General features: G+C 43.5%; 1 protein-coding gene across 8 annotated transcripts in view; it reads left to right on the forward strand.

Moving 5' to 3' along the window:
- LOC129819983 (ras/Rap GTPase-activating protein SynGAP-like) overlaps window positions 1–13,896 on the forward strand; it is a 92,282-nt gene extending 78,386 nt beyond the window's left edge. For 5 of the 8 annotated variants that reach the window (XM_055876747.1, XM_055876745.1, XM_055876752.1 and 2 more), the window contains 4 exons: window positions 609–820; window positions 1,050–1,122; window positions 7,964–8,281; window positions 9,000–13,896. In XM_055876747.1, coding sequence (XP_055732722.1) covers window positions 609–820; window positions 1,050–1,122; window positions 7,964–8,272 — 594 coding nt within the window. In that variant the 3' untranslated portion in view covers window positions 8,273–8,281; window positions 9,000–13,896. The remainder of the gene's footprint in view (window positions 1–608; window positions 821–1,049; window positions 1,123–7,963; window positions 8,282–8,999) is intronic. The other 3 variants (XM_055876746.1, XM_055876748.1, XM_055876749.1) reach the window with 3 other exon arrangements.
- Window positions 13,897–20,227: the final 6,331 nt, after the last annotated feature.

Below are 20,227 nucleotides of genomic sequence, written 5' to 3' on the forward strand. Positions count from 1 at the left end.
GTATGACGGCTGCGTGGTCCCAGGGTGTTTAAACTTGCCCACTATTGTTTGTACAGATGAACATGGTACCTTCAGGCATTTGGAAATTGCTCCCAAGGATGAACCAGACTTGTGGAGGTCTACAATTTATTTTCTGAGATCTTGACTGATTTCTTTTGATTTTCCCATGATGTCAAGCAAAGAGGCACTGAGTTTGAAGGTAGGCCTTGAAATACATCCACAGGTACACCTCCAATTGACTCAAATTATGTCAATTATCCTATCAGAAGCTTCTAAAGCCATGACATAATTTTTTGGAATTATCCAAGCTGTTTAAAGGCACAGTCAACTGTATGTAAACTTCTGACCCACTGGAATTGTGATACAGTTAATTCTAAGGGAAATATTCTGTCTGTTAACAATTGTTGGAAAAATTACTTGCACAAAGTAGTTGTCCTAACCGACTTGCCAAAACTATAGTTTGTTAACAAGACATTTTTGGAGTGGTTGAAAAACGAGTTTTAATGACTCCAACCTAAGTTTATGTAAACTTCCGACTTCAACTGTATATGATAATGCATTCAGAATTCCAGAGCATTGATCTTCCTCTCCTGTCGTCTCTCTGCCAGGTAAAGGAATATGAGGAGGAGATCCATTCCCTGAAGGAGCGTCTGATAATGTCCCATCGGAAGCTGGAGGAGTATGAGCGCAGAATGCTTTCACAGGAGCAGCAGACCAGCAAGATCCTATCACAGTACCAGAGCCGGCTGGACGACAGCGAGCGCATGCTGAGGCAGCAGCAGCTGGAGAAGGACAGTCAAATCAAAGGCATTATCAACAGGTGAGCGCAACCAAAACAAGATAAGAAAGAAGGTTCATGTCTGCTTGCTCACTTGCCTAGATAGCATTTACTTTTAATGCATTTACTTTAGAGAGAATTTCAATTCCCTGAACATCATATCTGTTTAAAAAAACGGAAAGGCTAATGTTGGGAGACAAAATAGTAGAAATAAACAAAATCATGGCTCTGTAGCTTTCTCTAAAATAAACATTGTCTCCTTCTTTTCCAGGCTCATGGCTGTGGAGGATGAGTTGAGAGTGAGTGCCATTCCTGAAATCAAGCCCAGAATGTTCAGAGAGCAGGTCTGTCCGTTTGTCTGTATGGCTGAGAGTGTCTTCTTGTCTCTGAGTCTATGGCGTGTACGTCGACATGGTTTATTATGGATTCGCTGGTCTGTCATACGTGCCATTTTTACATTAGTAGTGGCAGCATGTAGCTAGTGGAATGCATTTGGAAACCTGCTACTCTGCAACATGCTTACCCAGAAATTACTGGGTTACCCAGATATGCCGTAACTGTGGCAAAAAAGACTGTAACATACACTACCGTTGAAAAGTTTGGGGTCACTTATTAATGTCCTTGTTTTTGAAAGAAAAGCAACTTTTGTCTATTAAAATAACATCAAATTGACCAAAAATACAGTGTAGACATTGTTAGTGTTGTAAATTACTATTGTAGCTGGAAACGGCTGATTTTTTAAATGGAATATCTACATAGGTGTACAGAGGACCATTATCAGCAACCATCACTGCTGTGTTCCAATGGCACGTTGTGTTGGCTAATCCACGATTATCATTTTAAAAGGCTAATTGATCGTTAGAAAACTATTTTGCAATTATGTTAGCACAGCTGAAAACTGTTGTGCTGATTAAAGAAGCAATAAAACTGGCCTTCTTTAGACTAGTTGAGTATCTGGAGCATCAGCATTTGTGGGTTCGATTACAGGCTCAAAATGGCCAGAAACAAAGTACTTTCTTCTGAAACTCGTCAGTCTATTCTTGTTCTGAGAAATGAAGGCTATTCCAATGCAAGAAATTGGAAAGAAACTGAAGATCTCGTACAACGCTGTGTACTACTCCCTTCACAGACGAGCGCAAACTGGCTCTAACCAGAATAGAAAGAGGAGTGGGAGGCACCGGTGCGCAACTGAGCAAGAGGACAAGTACATTTGAGTGTCTAGTTTGAGAAACAGATGCCTCAAGTCCTCAACTGGCAGCTTCATGAAATAGTACCCGCAAAACACCAGTTTCAACGTCGACAGTGAAGAGGCAGCTCCGTGATGCTGGCCTTCTAGGCAGGGTTCCTATGTATGTGTCTGTGTTCTTTTGCCCATCTTAATCTTTTCTTTTTATTGGCCAGTCTGAGATGTCTTTTTCTTTGCAACTCTGCCTTTCTAAGTGACCCCAAACTTGTGAACGGTCGTGTCCTTAATCCCATAAAGGGCCTTGATAACTCATGGACCCAATTCAGTTTCTCAACATCAGTTTCCCTTGAAAAAACCCATGCCGAAACATCTACAATGGTGTTCACTTTACATTGATGAATTAGTTTAATTGACAACATACTATATATAAATATATATGTGCACCATGTCTGTTCCGTTGTATGTAAGCTGTTGAATGTCTGTCTAGGCACAATGTCACTACATTCTTACATTTTTACCACCACTGACAAAAGACAAAAGTTTCATATTGAGGCATGTCTAACTCAAAGTTGGTGTGAATGGCATCTACTGTATGATGGAGTAGACCGGATAAAAAAAATATATATATATTTCACCTTTATTTTATTTAACCAGGTAGGAAGGTTGAGAACAAGTTCTCATTTACAACTGCGACCTGGCCAAGATAAAGCAAAGCAGTGCGACAAAAACAACAACACAGAGTTACACATAAACAAACGTACAGTCAATAACACAATAGAAAAATCTATGTACAGTGTGTGCAAATGTAGAAGAATAGGGAGGTAGGCAAATAATAGGCCATAGAGGTGAAATAATTAGAATCTAGCATTAACACTGGAGTGAAAGATGCGCAGATGATGATGTGCAAGTAGAAATACTGGTGTGCAAAAGAGCAAGAGGGTAAGTGATGATATGGGGATGTTGGGTGTGCTATTTACAGATTTGCTGTGTACAGGTACAGTGATCGGTAAGCTGCTCTGACAGCTGATGCTTAAAGTTAGAGGGAGATATAATACTCCAGCTTCAGTGATTTTTGCAATTCGTTCCAGTCATTAGCAGCAGAGAACTGGAAGGAAAGGCGGCCAAAGGAAGTGTTGGGTTTGGGGATGACCAGTGAAATATACCTGCTGGAGCGCGTGCTACGGGTGGGTGTTGCTATGATGACCAGTGAGCTGAGATAAGTCTGGGCTTTACCTAGGGAAGACTTGACCTGGAGCCAGTGGGTTTGGCGACGAATATGTAGTAAGGGCCAGGAAACGAGAGCATACAGGTCTCAGTGGTGGGTAGCATATGGGGCTTTGGTGACTAAATGGATGGCACTGTGATGGACTACATCCAGTTCTGAGTAGAGTGTTGGAGGCTATTTTGTAAATGACAAAGCCAAAGTCAAGGATGGGTAGGATAGTCAGTTTTACGAGGGTATGTTTTGGCAGCATGAGTGAAGGAGGCTTTGTTGCGAAATAGGAAGCCGGTTTTAGATTTAATTTTAGATTGGAGATGCTTGATGTGAGTCTGGAAGGAGAGTTTACAGTCTAACCAGACAGCTAGGTATTTGTAGTTGTCCACATAATCTAGGTCAGAACCGTCCAGAGTAGTGATGCTAGTCAGGCGGGAGGGTGCGGACAGCAATTGGTTGAAGAGAATGCACTCTATCTAAGAAGTAGTTGGTGAACCAGGTGAGGCAGTCATTTGAGAAGCCAAGGCCAATGAGTCTGCCAATAAGAATGAGGTGGTTGACAGAGTCGAAAGCCTTGGCCAGATCGATGAAGACGGCTGCACAGTACTGTCTTTTATCGATGTTGGTTATGATATCGTTTAGGACCTTGAGCGTGGCTGAGGTGCACCCATGACTATCTCGGAAACCAGATTGCATAGTGGAGAAGGTACGGTGGGATTCGAAATGGTCGGTGATCTGTTTGTTAACTTGGCTTTTGGAGATTTTAGAAAGGCAGGGCAGGATGCATATAGGTCTATAACAGTTTGGGTCTAGAGTGTCTCCCCCTTAGAAGAGGGGGATGACCGCGGCAGCTTTCCAACCTTTGGAGATCTCAGACGATACATAAGAGAGGTTGAATATGCTAGTAATAGGGGTTGCAACAATTTCTGCGGATAATTTCAGAAAGAGAGGATCTAGATTGTCTAGCCCAGCTGATTTGTAGGGATCCAGATTTTTCAGCTCTTTCAGAACATCAGCTGTCTGGATTCAGGTGAAGGAGAAGCGGGTGGAGGCTTGGGCAAGTTGGTGCTGAGATGTTGGCCAGGGTAGGGGTAGCCAGGTGGAAAGCATGGCCAGCCGTAGAGAAATGCATATTGAAATGATCGATTATCGTAGATTTATCGGTGGTGACAGTGTTTCCTATCGTCAGTGCAGTGGGTAGCTGGGAAGAGGTGCTCTTATTCTCCTTGGACTTTACAGTGTCCCAAAACTTTTTGGAATTAGTGCTACAGGAAACAAATTTCTGTTTGAAAAAGCTAGCCTTTGCTTTCCTAACTGACTGAGTATATTGGTTCCTGAAAAGTTGCATATCGCGGGGGCTATTCGATGCTAATGCAGAACACCACAGGATGTTTTTGTGCTGGTCAAGGGCAGTCAAGTCTTGGATGAACCAAGGGCTTATATCTGTTCTTAGTTCTACATTTTTTGAATGGTGCATGCTTATTTAAGATGGTGAGGAAAGCACTTTTGAAGAGCAACCAGGCATCCTCTACTGACGGGTTGAGGTCAATATCCTTCCAGGATACCCGGGCCAGGTCGATTAGAAAGGCCTGCTCACTGAAGTGTTTTAGGGAGCGTTTGACAGTGATCAGGGGTGGTCATTTGACCGTGGACCCATTACGCACGCAGGCAATGAGGCAGTGATCGCTGAGACCCTGGTTGGAGACAGCAGAGGTGTATTTAGAGGGAAAGTTGGTCAGGATGATATCTATGAGGGTGCCATTGGTTACGGATTTACCTGGTAGGTTCCTTGATAATTTGTGAGATTGAGGGCATTTAGCTTCGATTGTTGGAAGACCGGGTTGTTAAGCATGTCCCAGTTTAGGTCACCTAACAGTACGAACTCTGAAGATAGATGGGGGGGGGGATCAATTCACATATGGTGTCCAGGGCACAGCCAGGGGCTGAGGGGGGGTCTATAGCAAGTGGCAACGGTGAGAGACTTGTTTCTGGAAAGATGGATTTTTAAAAGTAGAAGCTCGAATTGTTTGGGCACAGACCTGGATAGTATGACAGAACTCTGCAGGCTATCTCTGCAGTAGTTTGCAACTCCGCCCCCTTTGGCAGTTCTATCTTTAAGTAAAATGTTATAGGTATGGAGGAACAGGATAAAAGTATGGCTAAAGGCTATAAGAACTGGTCGTCTAGTGCGTTCGGAACAGAGTAAAATGAGCAGATTTATGTGCGCAAAATAATAGATTCAAGGCATAATGTACAGATAATGGCATGGTAGGATGCGAGTACAGTGGAGGTAAACCTAGGCATTGAGTGACGATGAGAGAGGTTTTGTCTCTAGAGGCACCATTTAAGCCAGGTGAAGTCACACCATGAGTGGGGGGTGGAACAAAATGGCTAGCTAAGTTATATTGAGCAGGGTTGGAGGCTCTACAGTGAAATAAGACATTAATCACTAACCAAAACAGGAATAGAAAAGGCATGTGTAGCCGAGTGATCATAGGGTCCAGTGAGTAGCTAGGCAAGCTGGAGACACGGCGATTCAGACAGCTAGCAGGCCGGGGCTAGCAGATGGGCCTCAGGGGGACGTCGCAACGGGAGAGCCTGTTGAAACCCCCTCGAACGGCTACGTCGGCAGACCAGTCGTGATGGATTGGCGGAGCTCCGTGTCGGCAGCAAAGGGTCCAGGCCAATTGGCAAAATAGGTATTGAAGCCCAGGAATTGTCTGATGGATCTCTTTCGCTAGCCGGGAGATAGGACTAGCTCCAGGCTAGCTCCAGGCTAACTGGTGCTTGCTTCGGGACAGAGACGTTAGCCAGGAGTAGCCACTCGGATAGCAGGTAACTAGCTGCGATGGTCCAGTGTAAAGGTTCAGAGCTTGCGGTAGGAATCCGGAGATGTGGTAGGGAAAAAGCAGTCCGATATGCTCTGGGTTGATATCACGCTGTGCAGACTGACAGGAATTGACCGGGCTGATGCTGGCTGATGTCCTAGTTAACGGTGATGACCGCTAGCAGTGGCTAACTGACTACTAGCTAGTAGCTAGTTAGCTGGCTAGCTCCTCATGGGGGTTCCGGTTCTAAAGTATAAAAAATAGCAGATCCATACCACATTGGGTGAGGCGGGTTGCAGGAGAGTATGTTGAAATTGAGATTAAAAATATATATACTAAATTTATATGAAGAAAACAATATCTACACGGGACGGGACAAGACAAGACAGGACAAAGACATCTGACTGCTACGCCATCTTGGTATAAGGTTTAATGGTGTAGTAAATATTTGGAGTGTTGCTATGCATTGCAGTATATTCTACTGAATCCTAGAGAATGGAGTTTTATCAACTGGACAACATTTGATTGGTTGAAGGTGATCCAATCACTGACCAATTTGTTTTGCAAAATTCCCTCATTACAGATGTAGGCACAAACAGTTTACTCCCTATATTTCTGAAAACAAAATGCCTTAAGTAGCTTACCATAGTACAACTGTATTAACTTCTATTTAATAATTTGAAATATTCGTACGTTGTTTTAATTTTTCAAAAGCAAGAGGCTATATGTGTGAATCAGAAAGAAGCTGGGGATTGCACTGATAGTAAACAGGGTTGGGGAAAAAAGTAGAGTTCGATAAAAAATATAAATAAAGAAATCATTTAAATAAGGGGATTTAGAAATGATGCAAACAATGACATTGATAAAAGTCACAATATCTGCTGTATTAAAGCTTCAAACAGCAAAGGTTCTATGTAGCACTTTTTGTACTCATACAACCCTTTTCTTTGAGAGGGTACTTCACTAGATTCTTCGCTGTCTGAATAGTTGCAAAGAGGTTTTTCTTCTTGCTAGAGGGTTGTGGGTTATACACATTTCTGTTTTCATGTTGCATGATTTCACATACCGTGGTACCTGTGATTTTGGTTGTTGTTTTATTCAAACTGTGTTGCCTCTGTGTTTATGTTCATCAGTTATATTGGGGTGGTTTTTGATGATCCGAACAGAGGTTAAACATGAGACTTTTCTTTTATTATTTGAGAAAGTAGCAGAAGCAGGGAGACAGTATATATGGAGTACAAATGTGTAGGGCTCATGATCGAACCGGGATCCCTGCCATGGGGGAACTTATATGGATCCAAAGGCGAGAGCATTACCCACTCAACCAGACTCCACGTGACATTTTTTGTAACTTGGCCATATCTAGCTTTACTTGTTCATTGTGTGTATAAGGCCACAGTCTGCAGTGAATTAAGGCAGCCAACACTGTTAGGGTGTCACTGATATGAAGCCCATTGACAACTACATTTTCTCAAATTTTTATGACAAACACTGACTTTTATCAATCCCATTACGTGAAGGGAAAGGTTTCTACTGCCAGCTAGGCATACAACAACAACGAAAATGTTTTGCAACGCAAAATGAAAAATTGCTTTTCTTATTGGATAAGTCCAGGTATATCAGTCCGTCTTCCTCTTTTGGGTTCCTAATGAAGCCTAAACCGAACCCGTGCCCTCCCCCTCCCCCGTCTGCCCCCCCCCCCGTCTCTGTCCTGTGCTTTCTTGTGGGGTCTTTCTTTCTTTTCTTTCTTTCTTTTCTTTCATCTCTGTTGGAATTTATCATTCCTCTACTTTATAACCCATTTTTCTTCTCTCCCTCTCTGCAAAACTCCCCCCATCCCCCTCCTCTGTCCCCTCCTGTGTGACGTTCACTCCCCATGCGTTCTCTTCTGACTCCTTCCCACCCACCATTCCGCCTTTTCTCCTCCCTCCCTCCCTCTATCTTGCTATCGATAGGAAGAGGACTCTTCCTCTCTGGGTTCAGCAGACCCCCATGGTCTCCCCGGAGGGGGGGGGGGGACAGCCACCACCACTGCCAGGCCCGGGGTCTCCTTTTCGGGTGTCTCCTGTGCCAACTCCCCTTGGAAAGGAGCCCTTCCTCCCCTCCCACCTCCCCGCCTACACGTCAGCCACAATGGGGAACTCCATGGCAACCAAGCCTACCCCTCGACTACTACCATGGTTACGCCAGCCAGGAGCACGGCATCTTGGACCTCGGCAACAGCAGCATCAGATCTGAGTTTAACCGGGGGGAGAGCAGTCTAATAACAAAATGTGATTACTGAAACGAGTCAAGTGGAGAGACGAGTTTTCACTCCCAGAACATCCTCTTGGCTATGTTTCTCCTTTTGGTCTTTTTTCAAAATAATAGTAGATTTACTTGATAGGGACAGATTTAATGACATTGACACATTGATTTACCAGATGGCAGATGCATTGCACCGTCTTGCTTTAGTTTGCGCTAATTTCCAGCATCAGTCACTAGATGGGCTTTGAAATAATGAGAATTGGTTTTCAGTTAACAAACCTTGTTGAATAAAGGAATAATAATAAAATGACATATTAGTTTTAAAGACTAAAGGAGCCATGCTCTGATATTTGACGGCTGATCCAATAATGGTGGTTATGTCGTTTTTAATCCAATGGTCAAATGGGCTTCTATCAGTTTTGAGTTTGACAATTAGTAAATCATAGTTAATAACGTGTGGATTGGGAAGGCTTTTTGTACCTTTTTATTTGCCTCTTTTTTTATTTCCCTACTAGGGGTTTCATGCTGTGTGTGTGTGTTTGTGTGTGTGTGTGTGTGTGGAGAGAGAGACAGATGGAGAGAGTATTTTGTTTTACCACATAGTTCTATTGCAGTGGTTGCTAAATGTTTAACTGTATTGCAGTCTAGAATAAATTGCAGTCTAGAATAACTCAAAGATTCGTATTGTTATTTCATCCATTGCCCTTTCACCATTTTCTTCTTTCGCTCCCTCCCTCCCTGCAGCCAATCCAACCGTTTTACGGAGGACACCCTGGAACCTGACTGGCAGAGCTGATATTGGTCCCGGCATAATCCTATTGGCTGGCAAAACATGGAAGAGGTCTGCAGTACCTGGCTGCCCCAGATCTGTTGATTTCCCACAACAAGCTGGGGGTCTTCACATGCTCACACACACACACACACACACACACACACACACACACACACACACACACACACACACACACACACACTCCTTCATGTGTTTGCTCTTTCTCTCCCTCTCTCTGCAATACCACTGTAAGTTTTGACCCTGGTGACAATCAGCTCAATATGAGTGGTGATGTTTACATTGTTTGTGTGTTGCAGTGGCCCATTCACGAGTGATGAAACATGGCAATATGAACCTGTTGTTTCTGTTTTAATAGGTATGACAAAGCACAATACTGAGAAAGAGAGAGAAAGAGACTTTGGGGTACACCAAGATTCCTCCCCCTACCTCAAATATTCACTTCACTTTATTAATTCCCCTGTGACAAACCTACTACACCCAGGCCTTCGCGAAAGCAGTAGGTTTTTTAACTGCTATGCTGAACGCGTAACCCGGGGCCAGCGGGTAGAATTCTTGAAAACAGAACCAGCACCCGGGGGCCTGTCAGAGAAACACGCTGCTTACGCTCATGTTTCATTAAAAACAATGGGAGCATCTGATACCCAGTAAAAGTAACGCGTCGAGTTATGCTGTCAACCACTATGGCTCTAATTTATGTTTTTTTTATGTTCTTAGTATTACAGACGGTGAATGAAATGAAAGCCTAATGCTTGTTCTCAGACTATATATCTCTGTAATGCCGTGAACATATCTATCTCTCCGGCCTAATTGTTTCCTCCTTTTGTTTTTGTATTGCTATTCTCTATCTCTACCCGAGAGTAAACAAACTAAATATGCACAGCCCTACGTTTCACAACAGAAGGACAAAAGGTTTCGATTTCTATGTCACCTGGATACAATTTCAACCTAAGGAGCTGGGACATATGGACATAGTTTTACATTTCCTGCATATGTATTTTAATTATATGAATTACTCACCTGGACATGTCGGGTGTTTGTTTCTCTAAATTGATATCCCAGTAAGGTTTCTTTACATTGTGGACGATTCCTCTGGACCACTTCGCTTTTGAATGTATGGGTTCTCTTTGAGATGGAAAAGAGGTGGATTTGACCTGCTCTGCCTCCATCAAAGTCTGGGACACACTGCCCTCTTTTGACCATAGTATCAATCTGCACTAGATAGCGGAGGAAGGACGCTTCCTCAAGTGGTGCTCAGCTACGGAGCTCGTGTTTGGCTGGGGATCAGGGATGCTACAATTGTCATGAGTGCCCTGCCCCAGTTGAATTGACGCCACTCTTTCACCTTGGACTCGTGCAGATGCCTGGACTCCAACCTTCAGGTCGTACTCACCTCCCCTTATCATCACAGAGGGGTGTGGCAAAACAATCATCAGATGGAATTACTTCATGTCTCAACCTTTGAATGGGTGTAACTGTTCCTTGCATATATATATATACATACACACACACACACAGTACCAGTCAAAAGTTTGGACACACCTACTCATTCAAGTGTTTTTCTTTATTTTTACAATTTTATACATTGTAGAATAATAGTGAAGACATCAAAACTATGAAATAACACATATGGGATCATGTAGTAACCAAAACTGTGTTAAACAAATCAAAATATATTTTATATTTCCAACAGTCTTGAAGGAGTTCCCACATATGCTGAGCACTTGTTGGCTGCTTTTTCTTCACTCTGCGGTCCAACTCATCCCAAACCATCTTAATTGGGTTGAGGTCGGGGGATTGTGGAGGCCAGGTCATCTGATGCAGCACTCCATCACTCTCCTTCATGGTCAAATAGCCCTTACACAGCCTGGAGGTGTGTTGGGTCATTGTCCTGTTGAAAAACAAGTGATATTCCCACTAAGCGCAAACCATGTGGGATGGCGTATCGCTGCAGAATGCTGTCGTAGCCATGGTGGTTAAGTGTGCCTTGAATTGTAAATAAATCACTGACAGTGTCACCAGCAAAGCACCCCCACACCATCACCCCTCCTCCTCCATGCTTCTCAGTGGGAACCACACATGCGGAGATCATCCATTCAACTACTCTGCGTCTCACAAAGACACAGCAGTTGGAACCTAAGATCTCAAATTTGAACTAATCAGACCAAAGGACAGATTTCCACCGGTCTAATGTCCATTGCTCGTGTTTCTTGGCCCAAGGAAGTCTCTTCATCTTATTGGTGTCCTTTAGTAGTGGTTTCTTTGCAGCAATTCGACAATGGAGACCAGATTCATGCAGTCTCCACTGAACAGTTAATGTTGATGTGTCTGTTACTTGAACTCTGAAGCATTTTTTTGGGCTGCAATTTCTGGTAAGTCTAAGGAGCTTATCCTCTGCTGCAGAAGTATCTCTGGGTCTTCCTTTCCTGTGGCGGTCCTCATGAGAGCCAGTTTCATCATAGCGCTTGATGGTTTTTGTGACTACACTTGGCAGAACATGTCTTAAAGCAATGATGGACTTTCGTTTCTTTTTGCTTATTTGAGCTGTTCTTGCCATAATATGGCCTTTGTCTTATACCAAATAGGGCTATCTTCTGTATACCACCCCTACCTTTTCACAAGGCAAAGGGTTGCTACTTTGAATAATCTCAATTATAAAATATATTTTGATTTGCTTAAAACCTTTTTGTCTACAACATGATTCCAACATGATGATGATTGAGTGAGAACATGATTGTGTTATTTCATAGTTTTGATGTCTTCCCTATTATTCTACAAGGTAGAAAAAATAAAGAATGAGTAGGTGTGTCCAAACTTTGACTGGTACATATATATATATATGAGTTGAATATACAAGAAAAAGGTTCCATGTACACTGAGTATACCAAAAAAATAGGAACACCTTCCTCATATTGAGTTGCCCCCCTGCATTTTGCCTTCAGAGCAGCCTCAATTCATCGGGGCACAGGGATGCTGCCCCGTGTTGACTCCAATGCTTCCCACATTTGTGTCAAATTGGCTGGATGTCCTTTGGGTGGTGGACCATTCTTGATACACACAGGAAACTGTTGTGCATGAAAAATCAACAGTGTTGCAGTTTTTGACACAAACCAGTGCACCTGGCATCTACTACCATTCCCCGTTCAAAGCTGTTCAAATATTTGGTCACCCTCTAAATGGCCCGCATACACAATCCATGTCTCAATTGTCTCAAGGCTTAAAAATCCTTATTTAACCTGTGTCCTCCCTTTCATCTATGCTGATTGAGGTGGATTTAACAAGTGACATCAATATGGGATCAAAGCTTTTACCTGGATTCAGCTGGTCAGTCTATGTCATGGAAAGACCAGGTGTCCTTAATGTTTTGTACACTCAGTATATATGGTTGGTTTGTACAGTATGTGTGAATATGCAGTGTGTGTGTGAAGAATTGTTCCCTACGACAAAAAATCTATAAAAATACACCTCACAACGGCAGGGACGAGAGGGGGTACACAAGCATGGCTACACACAAGAGCAGATCCCATTTCTTCTCATTTGAGTTGTGTATTGTTCTCTCTTGGTTCTCCCCACTCGAGGAAAAACAAAACGTCAATATTTTGTTTTCCACCCATGCATATACACACCACCCTGTTCTGCACACGCATACGCAAAAATAACCATTTCAATCTTCACACACACAAAAGAACACCCTTTCACACAGACTCACATACCAACTCTAACGAAATGAATCCCACAGAGATTTCTGTAAATGTTTTATCTTTCCCTTCTAGTCAAACTGTATGGAACTTTGACATTATTTTATGTGTTGGTAATTTCTGTATATAAATTGGGGCAGTGGATATTACAAAATCCTGCTTGAAACTATTTCATTCATTTGATCACTTTTCTTTTTAATATTTTATTTTCTCATAGTTCTATTAAGGTATATATATTTACATACAGATCTTTGTTGGTTTTATGAGTAGACCTTATGGTAAGTTGATTTTGTAGTGTTTGAGATAGTTAAAGATTTAGATATACTTAAGCTCATGCTTTTCATAGATACAGGTGCACTATATTTAAATTATATCTGTTCAAATATCAGATTTTTTTTAAACAATGCCACATCATTTCTCTTTTCATCTACAAAGGCCTCAGATCAACATCTTCTCACGTCAATAACCGACTGGCCAAAATACAAGTGAATAGCAGAGAAATGTTTGCTGTAGCCACAAGGAATGAATTGCCATATATTGATTTAGCCAATATAGGCATTTTTTCAAGTTTCAAATGTAAATCATTCTCAGCTGCTTTGCTATAACATTTCATGCATATTACTCCTAGACACATGAGTAGATTGTCATACAAATCAACTGAACCCTTAATCTATCATATTGAAACAACCTATTTATTTATTGCATTGAGTGACGTGATATAATGCCTTTTCTCTTAGCCTTCCCTTTGATGCTACCCTTATGATGGGGCCTTCCCTTAAAGTTAGCTATGCCCCTTGACAAGCCATAACCCCTGAACACCCCTTCCTATTGTCAAACTTTTAACGGACATTAGGGAATGTCACAGACATTTGTATGCAGACATTGTTTTGTGTGTATACTGTAGATCAATGAAAAACATATTTAACGAAATGTTATGGAGATTTCATATGAATGTTAATAGTCTCATGGTGGTAATGGTTATTGTAATTAGTATGATGATTATTGTAATTATTATTGCTATTACAATGATTTTATTGATATTTACTTAATTATTCAACAGAAATTGCTTTTATGTGAATAAGGGTGAAGTTTATATTTCTGGAGATTTAAATAAGCAAACAAATGAATAAATAGATATATCCCTATCCTCCCACATGCTTTGTGTGTTCTGTCAATTACGGTGCTGTATCTAATCTAACTACAGTGTTGTGCTTTTGCCATTGAGGGCTTCCACTATTTCAAATGAATCAACAGGATGGGGATTGCTATTGGTTGGGAGTGATCAGCAAACAATCAGAGAATTGTATTCAAATTGGGTTGATTATAATTTGTAAATGGCTTTAAGCTATATTACCGCCCTCTAGTGACCATAACAAATGAATGATACGATTTGGTTCAGGACTGTCTGTAAATCACCAATATTAGCTTTACGTTTTATTCAAACACAAAATAAGAAAATTCACTACTTTAAAATGGAGATCGCCTCAATGGCACTGCCTGTCAGAGATGCCATAATGGCACAGATGCAAAGATGAGTCCTCTATCTATCTCTATGGGAAACACATATGTACATGTATAATTAGCATGAACTATCTCTTTAAAATAGGTCTGGAAGAGAATCCTGGGTATAATAAATGAATGGGGAATAATTGTTGCTGACACAAGCACACTAACTACCTTTTTTTGCGCATTGTAAGCAATGAAAATTGTTTAACTGATATTTCAGCTATTGTAAAATATCAAAGACATTAAACAGATAAAATCTCCTGAAGACAAAATGGCAAACACCTAAATCTGCCCCTACACCCTACTCAAATTACGTGTCTAATTATTGTCTTTAGGGCCAATACTGGCTTGGTAGGCTATGTCAGTGAACAATTTCGAAATGTGAGTTGGTCCATACTGGAGGAAAAACATGTTGACTGGAGCTTGCATTTGGCCCCATTTTAATTATTGTTTATTGAGATATGTTAAATACATATCTAATTTCCTGCAATTCTACATAGTGTAACATGACTCATTACCTCTTTTGGATAGGCTATTTCATAAAAATATGGATAGGGGGAAAAAAAGAAATCTTGAACCAATTTTACCAAATGTTATTCAGCTAAGAAAAATATTATTTATCTAAAGGGGGGCCATGTCCCCCCCCATTCTGAAATTGATTTTTGTCCCCCACAGTTTTGTCATCGGAATGTGATACAAAAGGGCAACGGTGTGCTTCAGGACAATGCGGACACCTCCGGGCGGTTGGGTAGGCTGTTTGGAGTGTTTATCCGACTGGATATTTTAAAAAATTATGTCCCCCCCACTTCTAAAACCAAAGTTGTGTCCCTGATTTGACCCATCAAGTATCACTTTAATTGGAATTGAATCCTGTAGCTCAATTGATGGCAACAGAGTCACACATTCTGTTAGATTACTTCCCAAGCAAAGTCCAAGTTTGTTTGAGTCCTCAACTTTAGAGAGTTGTAGCTCAGCCGCTGAATGTCATAGAAATTAACCAAAGATACCATTAAGTGTATGACAGCCAAGATTATTTTTCACCTTCAAAAAACAGCCAGCAAATCAGAAAATGTTTATCTCTTTAATGCAACACACTTTGAAAGGCGGTGACCGACGATGGTTGCAACTAAGCAAAACCAATCTGCTAGAAAACGCCCTAGTATTATGGCTAAACCCACTGGGCAAAAAAAAATCGATGTGATGCCGTTGAATCATCTTGGAAAACTGATTGGGTTTACAAAAAGTCATCAACGTAAGGGCATTTCATATCCAAATGTAATTCAAAACTAGAAGTTTAACTGCTGTCTGTGCCGAGGGGAAGTCAACTGCATTGCAATAGCCGAAAGACAATCTATTAGCTGGACATATCAATGCATGCCACAACATCAATAACAAGTGCCTCTTGGGTATGCTTATTTAACAAGTGGCTCTTCAGTAATCAACTTAATGCCTCTGGCTTGGAAAATAAATATATCAACATATGGGTGTGTAGGTCGTCCCTTCATCCCTTAATTTAAATAATTTAAGAATTTATTTCATTTAAATTCAAACAGTTGTTTATTTGATATATAAAGTAAATCTGGGTTCTAAATCGTGCCGAACTTCTTTTGGGAACTTCTGTCCACTATGCTGTTTTTTGTTTGTAGGGTCTCAAAGTTGGGATATTCTAATAGAGATATTGTTTGCTTCAGAAACTCCATGTCGGGATGTTCTAGTAGAGATAGTGTTTGCTTCAGAAACTCCATGTCGGGATGTTCTAATAGAGATATTGTTTGCTTCAGAAACTCCATGTCGGGATGTTCTAATAGAGATATTGTTTGCTTCAGAAACTCCATGTCGGGATGTTCTAATAGAGATAGTGTTTGCTTCAGAAACTCCATGTCGGGATGTTCTAATAGAGATATTGTTTGCTTCAGAAACTCCATGTCGGGATGTTTGTCCACAATATCTTTATGTTTCAGGATCTCGACGTCAGGACATTTGCCCTTGATATTGTTTTGTTGACTGCATGCAACTCCAGTATGTTACTGGTGGGAACATGGAGATAAGCATGTGCTTCCATGCTGGTTAAGCTTCCATTAAAGAAGCCCACGCTCATCCCGGCCTTCTGACCTATTAGCAAGATATAGCTTGCTGAGATTAGGTTGACTTTATGTCATTCACAATTTTCCGAAAGGTGGCTTGTATGGCCTTGTGTAGCCAGAATTTAATAAACTGTCATTTGAATTTACTCTACCTGTTGTCCACTTGGTTGGTCCTTTTAGATACATTTTAGATAAAATATCCAATATCCAAAATGATGGTACTGCCGTTGAGATGTCTATCACCTGGTACATGTGCAAAACCACGTAAGCATGGGCTTGGATAGCATGCATGCGTTGCGTGCATGTACTGTACAGTGAGGTCCAAAAGTATCTGGACAGTGACACATTTTTTGAGGGATGTTTTTTTTTAACCCTTATTTTACCAGGTAAGAAAATATATTAATATTACAGCATCAACCTGGGGAATAGTTACAGGGGAGAGGAATTGTCACGACTTCCGCCGGAGTCGGTCCCTCTCGTTGTTCGAGCGCCATTCGACGTCACTGGCCTTCTAGCCATCACCGATCCACTTTTCATTTTCCATTTGTTTTGTCTTCGTTTTTTACACACCTGGTTTCAATTCCCCCATTACATGTTCATTTTTTAACCCTCTGGTTTCCCCCATGTTTGTGTGCGTGTTTGTTTTATTGTAAGGATGTATCTGACGGCTGGTTTATTGTTACCGGGTGTTGTTATTATGCCCGTTTATTTTGTGGTACCGGTATTTTTCCAGCACCATAGTATTGTGTTTATACTGGTGTTTTTCTTAATTGAATACCTTGTCCACGCATCTCAGCTCTCCTGCGCCTGACTCCTTTCACCAGTTACCCACAGCCTTGACAGAAACACGCACCTCAAAGGAATGGAGTCAGCAGGAGCAGGAGCCCCAGCAGTAGGGGTTGAGGAGCGAGTCCAGCAGCACGCTGCCATGCTGCAGCATCTCGCTCCACCAGCACCACCAGTCTCACCATCACTCACCCCTCCTTCACACGGGCCCAGTGGGATACGGCTCGCCCTCCCGAAGGAGTATGATGGAACGGCAGCGGGTTGTCAGGGGTTCTTGCTCCAGCTAGAGCTCTACCTGGCAACCGTCCACCTGGCTCCTTCGGGCCGAGAGAGCGTCGCCGCCCTCGTCTCCTGCCTCTCAGGGAAAACCCTGGAGTGGGCCAACGCTGTATGGGGGGAAGAAGAAGCGGTGTAGGACCACTTCGAGGATTTCACCCGCCGCTTCCGGGCAGTCTTTGACCATCTACCTGAGGGTAGAGCGGCGGGTGAACGTCTCGTCCACCTGAGGCAGGGGATGAGGAGCGCACAGGAGTTCGCGTTGGAATTCCGGACCCTGGCCGCCGGCGCGGGATGGAACAACACGGCCCTGATCGATCACTACCGGTGCAGTCTGCACCAGGATGTCTGTCAGAAGTTGGCATGCAGGGACATCACTCTCACATTCGATCAGCTGGTGGACCTGTCCATCCGGCTGGATAACCTGCTGGCTACCCACGGATGTCCAGATCGGGGTCTGTCGGTTCCATCCATAGCCATAACCCTCACATCGACTGGTCTGTGGGCACTATCAAGCAGTGGGGTCCTACGTGCCAAGCCACTTGTGTCTTCCCGAGTTCCCCGAGTTCTCCTCCCGAGTCTCTAGAATCCATCGACCTGTCCCGAGTTCCCGAGTGTTACCATGACCTCAAACCGGTATTTAGCAAACACAGGGCCACCATGCTACCACCCCATAGACCTTACGATTGCCCCATCGACCTGTTTCCGGGCACCTGCCCCCCAGGGGTCGGATCTTTTCCCTATCTTCTCCCGAACGAGCTGCTATGGATACCTACATCAAGGACGCTCTGGCAGCAGGCCTCATGCGACCATCCACCTCGCCGGCGGGAGCAGGGTTTTTCTTTGTGGCCAAAAAAGACGGTGGATTACGTCCTTGCATCGACTACCGGGGACTCAATGCCATAACCGTTCGTAATCGCTACCCGCTACCCCTTATGGCCACAGCCTTTGAGCTGCTCCAGGAAGCAGTTGTCTTCACTAAGCTTGACCTGCGGAACGCATACCATCTTGTGCGGATCAGACCCGGTGACGAGTGGAAGACCGCTTTCAACACGCCTACTGGTCACTACGAATACTTGGTGATGCCCTTCGGCCTGACCAACGCCCCGGCTGTGTTCCAAGCGCTCATAAACGATGTGCTTACGGATATGCTTAACATCTTCGTGTTCGTTTACTTGGATGACATCCTCATCTTTTCGAGCTTCCTTCAAGAACACACTAAGCATGTCAGACAAGTACTCAAACGCCTCCTAGACAGCCATTTGTACGTTAAGTCGGAAAAATGTGAATTCCATTCCTCCCGAGTACAATTCCTGGGATTTGTAGTGGAACCCGGTCGAGTCCAGATAGGGGCGGTAGCGGATTGGCCCATCCCCAAGTCCGTTGAGGAAGTTCAGCGTTTCTTGGGCTTCACTAACTTTTACCGCAAGTTCATCAAGAACTTCAGCTTGGTGGCCCCTCTCTCAGCTTTAACCAAGGGTGGCAACGCAAGGTTTCTGTGGGAAAAAGAAGCTGAGACGGCCTTCCAAGGACTCAAGCAGCGTATCCTCTCTGCTCCCATCCTGACACTACCGACTGCGGATGAACCTTTTGTGGTGGAGGTAGACGCATCAGAGGTTGGTGTTGGAGCTGTCCTGTCTCAGAGGGGTGAAGACAAGAAGCTTCACCCTTGCGCCTTCTTCTCTCACCGGCTTACCCCGGCCGAGAGGAACTGCGATGTGGGGGATCGTGAACTCCTAGCGGTTAAGACGGCATTGAAGGAATGGAGACACTGGCTCGAGGGGGCTTCTCAACCATTTCAAGTGCTTACGGACCACAAAAATCTGGAGTATATCCAGCAGGCGAAGCGGTTGAACTCCAGACAAGCTCGATGGTCTCTTTTCTTCAATCGATTCCAGTTTATCCTCACCTATAGACCCGGGTCGAAGAATCTCAAACCGGAGGCCTTGTCACGAGTCTACGCTCCTGCCATTTGAGAAGATACTGACATGCCTGTCCTTCCTGCTGCTAAGATCGTGGCTCCGATCTCGTGGAAAGTTGAGGATACCGTGAAACAAGCTCAAGCCATCGAACCGGGTCCTAAAGGAGGTCCTGCCAATCGGTTGTTTGTTCCCAAGGCAGCAAGGACCCAGGTCCTTCTGTGGGGGCACTCCTCTCACCTTACCTGTCACCCGGGCGTAGGTTGCACCTTGGAGTTCATCCAGCGTAAGTTCTGGTGGCCCACCATAAAAGAAGACGTTGCCACTTTCGTCAAGGCCTGTCCCGTGTGCTGCCAGGGCAAATCTTCTCAACACCGCCCTCAAGGTCTCCTTCACCCTTTATCTATTCCCCACCGACCCTGGTCCCATATCTCGTTGGACTTTATTACTGGCCTTTCTCCGTCCCATGGTAATACTACTATCCTAGTCATCATCGACAGGTTTTCTAAGGCGGCCAGGTTCGTCCCCTTGACTAAGTTACCTTCTGCCAAGGAAACGGCTGAGTTGGTGATAAACCATGTGTTCCGAGTCTTCGGCATTCCTCAAGATATGGTTTCCGACAGAGGTCCCCAGTTCGCCTCAAGGTTTTGGAAGGCCTTCTGCCAACTCATAGGGGCCACTGCCAGTCTATCTTCAGGGTACCACCCGGGGTCCAATGGCCAAATCGAGAGGATGAATCAAGAGCTGGAAACCACCCTCAGATGTATGGTCTCCAACAACCCGTCCACATCGTCGTCCTTCATTGTCTGGGCCGAGTACGCGCACAACACCTTGCGCTCCTCCTCCACTGTTATGTCCCTGCACAAGTGTCAGTTTGGCTATGCCCCTCTATTGTTCCCGGACCAGGAGGCAG

This window comes from Salvelinus fontinalis, chromosome 22, assembly GCF_029448725.1.
Source record: "Salvelinus fontinalis isolate EN_2023a chromosome 22, ASM2944872v1, whole genome shotgun sequence".
NCBI classification, from domain to species: Eukaryota; Metazoa; Chordata; class Actinopteri; order Salmoniformes; family Salmonidae; genus Salvelinus; species Salvelinus fontinalis.